Raw genomic sequence first — 3199 nt, 5'->3', positions numbered from 1 at the left:
TGTAAAGATGTTGCCCAACTGGAGCCCCAAATGGTATTCAAGCGCTCTAACGCTGGCTGTGCTTACGGCATACTTGCTTCTTACTGTTCCGGCACCATCGCAAGCGGAGGGCATGGACTCCGTTAAGGAGGAACTGCAGCTGCGTGACATGGAACCCAAGCTAGAGGATAGTGGTGCACTCAATAGCAATAGAGAAGGCCCAGCCCTGACACGCTTCAGCAGCAGCAACAGACGAAATCAAAGATCCATAGGCTTTGGGTCCAAGTACTTTCCCGTTACTCGCTCGAAGTATCCCATCGAGTTGGAGCTGCTGGTGACCAACGATGAGGCCGAGCGCCCAAAGCGATTCGATGATTACGGTCACATGAGATTTGGGAAACGGGGCGGCGATGACCAGTTTGACGACTACGGCCATATGCGATTTGGACGCTAAATGCGACTGCATTATATGGGGATCTGGGAGCGAATTGCTTTTGTAAATACTGCGTACTTATGCTAACTTATACTACATAATCCTGGCTACAACTAATATTTTGAAGTGAATTAAAAGATTATGCATTCCATAAAAGGAAATTTCATCACATTTTTATTGATTGCAATTATTAATTCAAATATTTCATTTATAAGACATTATAACGATATTATAATTACAAATTGCAAATGGCACGTAAAAGTATGCAGTACTTTAAAGTTAAGTTTTCGGCGAAGATGCCGCCATCTATGCGTATTAGAGCTTGCTCAATTGAGCTGAAGTATACCTTCGGGCTGTACCGCATAATGAAACTGCATTGATCGCTCCTCACTTGACGAGCACTCCACGCACTGCTTGCTATAGCAACTGCACTCAAAAACTGCTTGATATGCTGTGTATTTAACGACACTACGAAGCCACTCGAGTCTGATTGGAATGAAATTTGGAATTTTCTCTTGCTTGCCGGGCAAAAGTATGCAATAATATTTTACCTAAAATTACTTGCAGTGCATTCATAGAAAAACAAAATTAGCAATAGAATTGGTTTATTCTTGCTGTTATAAAATGCTCCACCTGTTAGGAAATGATAGTTTTTATGAACATATTGTAGCAGGCAGCTTACGACAGGCAGACTTTATGAGTGCGGCAAATTCAAACTGCCTTAAGCAAGCTTAAATTATATTAATATTTTTTTTTAAGATAATAAAAGCATAATGAGACCACTTCTGTCTGTCGTTTATACACAATTGAAAGATTCCAAAAGTGAAAGATATATTCGTGAAAATCAACATGTTGCTTAGATAATATATAAACATATATACCAATACAGCAAATCGAAAAAAAATAATATAGTCCCAATATCTAGAATTGAACTATGGACAAATATTTGCGTAGTTACTGCAAAGTTCATGATAGTTTTTTACACTCTCAATTGCTTCTTAGATGTTTTTATCAAAGCCCAGACTAAACCGAACAAGATTTCTAGTTAATATTTACATATTCAATTATTTCATAAAGAATAAAAGTCATAAAAACTATGATTTCAATTATCCATCAAATCGAATTATAGTGAAAAGCCTGTTCATATTAATTAGGTGACACTTTTCGTGGTGCCCCAATTAAAAACTGGCCGTTTCTGGAGCCCGAAGATGCCTGCCAAGAATCTTCACTAATCCACCCAATAAACGATATAGAAGCGCCGCCTCGGTCGACTGACACAATTCCCTGGAGCACAAAAAGCAAAGAAAACAGCTAACCAGGAGCCAGCACACTATTTGTGGGGCTGCACCACAGACCATCACTTGCTTGAAGCTGCAGACGCCAAAGATTCTGACAACAGCATTCTTAGAGATTGACCCATTTCGAGCCGAATGCGCGTGTAGAACCTGTTTCCATTCAGGTGGCCATATCAATTGACGGAGTAAGTTAGTCCGGGCCAGGCATAAATTAATATGACCAGGCCACCTTGAGCTTCAAGCGCGCCTGTCTAACGGTTCATTCAAATATTGGCCAAATACTCGTATACTGGCACGTTCCCAAATGAGCACACGCCAAATTTGGGACAGTACCCACGCAGGTTTAACCACTTTTCGGCGACGGGTATTCAAATATTGGGATCGCTGGTCAAGGTGGACAGGTATGGGGACAGGAGCTGGCCACGCTGACCTGCTCCAATAAAAATAGAAAATTTTCGGACAACAATTTCTGCAGGAAGTCAAACAAAAGCCCAAATATCGTCTAGTGTGGACATTTTGGATTTAAATGGTGACTTTAAATGTCTTATGTTAATTATGGGCTTGAGCTGACAGTGGAGACACAAAATTTGGCTAATCCACGTCAGCTGTCACTAACAGCCGCCTAGCGTCAGTTGGACGCCGCCGGCGACAAATGCGTGACGAGATTACGAGTACTTTGCACATAACCCAAAGCCTCTGCCGCAGCAGCAGCCACAGATACAGCCGCCGCCTCAGCTGCTGCGTCGGAAAACTCGCCATGAAGCTGGCGCTTGGCTGGCCGACACCAAGTGGACGTCGCGTGAATGGCGCTCTGGACGCAGCTAAATTGCTCTCGAGCAGTTAGTCTTGTTATTGGCTTCACGCGCTTCGGTCGCTGTTTCGGCTGCAGTTTCCATGGCAGCTCTTTCGGTTGATAAATTCTAAACAACATACAGCCTAAAGTGTTGTGTACTTAACAAGAACCTTAAGTGAGCTCAATAGTTGTGGCAATAGAAATTATTTTAATCCAAAATTATTCTTACCTAAAACGAAACTTGGGAATCTATCAGTTATACATTCTTGAGATGGATATAGAAATCACATGTGGGGATTAAAATGACAATTAGGTAAGTCAAAATTCTCAACAAATGAAAATATTTTGAAATATTACACATACGACTAGATGGCTGAGCAAAATGTAATTATAGTTTATTTAAAAGCCCATAAAGGAATCCAACCACACCAAAATATTGAAAAATGCATAAATTGCAAATAATAAATATCTAAGAGATAGAGATAACTATAGTTGACGACATTCGAATGCAAAATATTAACAAAAGGAAAATATAAAATAAATTTATTTAATTATATAATATAGTTGTTATCATTATTAATAAGTATATTATATTATAAAATACAATTATTATATATATTGCTGTTAAGCATTTTGAACGTAAGTCACATTAATTTATAATCCATAAAATAATGGCTTGACTTTACAATCATTGTGACT

The 3199-nt window shown here is 39.4% G+C and overlaps 1 protein-coding gene across 1 annotated transcript; it reads left to right on the top strand.

Annotated features, from left to right (window-relative positions):
• LOC115761565 (drosulfakinins) lies at nt 1-543 on the top strand. Its single transcript, XM_030703353.1, has one exon. It carries the CDS (start codon nt 8-10, stop codon nt 431-433), a length of 426 nt encoding a protein of 141 aa, XP_030559213.1. The 5' UTR covers nt 1-7; the 3' UTR covers nt 434-543.
• The last annotated feature ends 2656 nt before the right edge of the window (nt 544-3199 follow it).

Source organism: Drosophila novamexicana, unplaced genomic scaffold, assembly GCF_003285875.2.
Source record: "Drosophila novamexicana strain 15010-1031.04,08,12 unplaced genomic scaffold, DnovRS2.1 tig00000485-arrow-pilon, whole genome shotgun sequence".
Taxonomy (NCBI): Eukaryota; Metazoa; Arthropoda; class Insecta; order Diptera; family Drosophilidae; genus Drosophila; species Drosophila novamexicana.
This window is presented reverse-complemented; position numbering and strand designations above follow the sequence as displayed.